The 969-nt window shown below is 54.2% G+C and overlaps 1 protein-coding gene across 1 annotated transcript in view; it reads left to right on the top strand.

Moving 5' to 3' along the window:
• LOC101633301 (histone H2B type 3-B) overlaps positions 1-696 on the top strand; it is a 2,474-nt gene extending 1,778 nt beyond the window's left edge. The window contains exon 3 of the mRNA XM_012734621.1: positions 595-696. Coding sequence (XP_012590075.1) covers positions 595-696 — 102 coding nt within the window. The remainder of the gene's footprint in view (positions 1-594) is intronic.
• Positions 697-969: the final 273 nt, after the last annotated feature.

Consider the following 969-nt stretch of genomic DNA (forward strand, 5'->3'; position numbering starts at 1 on the left):
CGGACCCCAGTTCCGTTGTCTGTCTGAGCACTCGCATCTGAGACGTTTTTTGCAAGGCTGCACACCCCAGCGTGCTCAGGAACAAAACGGGGGCCCCTTAATGCTATCTACTGAAACGCAGTTTCATGCCAGATCAGTTCGAATACATTCAGCGATGTCTTCGCTAGGGCCAGGTTGTACTGGGCTGTTCCGAGCGCCCAGCCCACTGCAGTGCCGCGTCAGCATTTCTCCCTGCTGTCGGAACTCTGCGCTTCGCTCCCCCCTTTCCCTCCCAAACACCGTTGGATTTGGTCTGGGGGAGGGATCGTCACCAGTCGTCTCGGTGTTCGAAAAAGCCACCGGACAGCACGCAATTGTTTAAAACGAGTGTGCTTTGATAGGTCATTGTCAAAGGAAGGTTCTGGTAAGACCTGTCAGCAGGGTGCTGGTCAGCCCCTCTCCCCTTGCCTCAGTTCCACCTGCGTCCAGGGCCTCGGCGGGTGCCGGCCCAGGTGCCGAGACCAAGTTCGCAGAACTAGAACAGCTGCAGGCAGGAATGGAAACACCAGTTTTTCTCAGACACAAGCGAGTTGGCAGCTGTTTTTGCCTTCCTAGCTAGAGCTGAGCAATGATGTGTCAACAAAGATGGACATGCCCGGTGGTTTCAAGGAGTACTTCATCACCCTCGGAACGCGTCCTCTGGAGCCGGCAGCCTGAGTCTTTGTCTTAACGCTTGACATTAAGTCTCAGGAATGCTACTCTCCAGTGAACTTGAAACCTAAGTTGAAGACGACAAAGTCTCCAGCACAGAACTAATTGTGCTCAAGAAGTAAACGTGTTAGCTGCATCTGCGGTCCTGTCACAAATAAGTTACAAAGCAGTGGCTTAATTCTCAGGCCTTTAGACTCCTGGCAAGGGGAGTTAGCGTGGGTAAATAGGGCGTCTGCTCCAAGCATGGCGGGGGCCGGCAGCTGCCCAGGCCCAGAAGAC

The sequence above is a fragment of the Condylura cristata genome, unplaced genomic scaffold (assembly GCF_000260355.1).
Source record: "Condylura cristata isolate star-nosed mole 26May11 unplaced genomic scaffold, ConCri1.0 scaffold00062, whole genome shotgun sequence".
Lineage (NCBI taxonomy): Eukaryota > Metazoa > Chordata > Mammalia > Eulipotyphla > Talpidae > Condylura > Condylura cristata.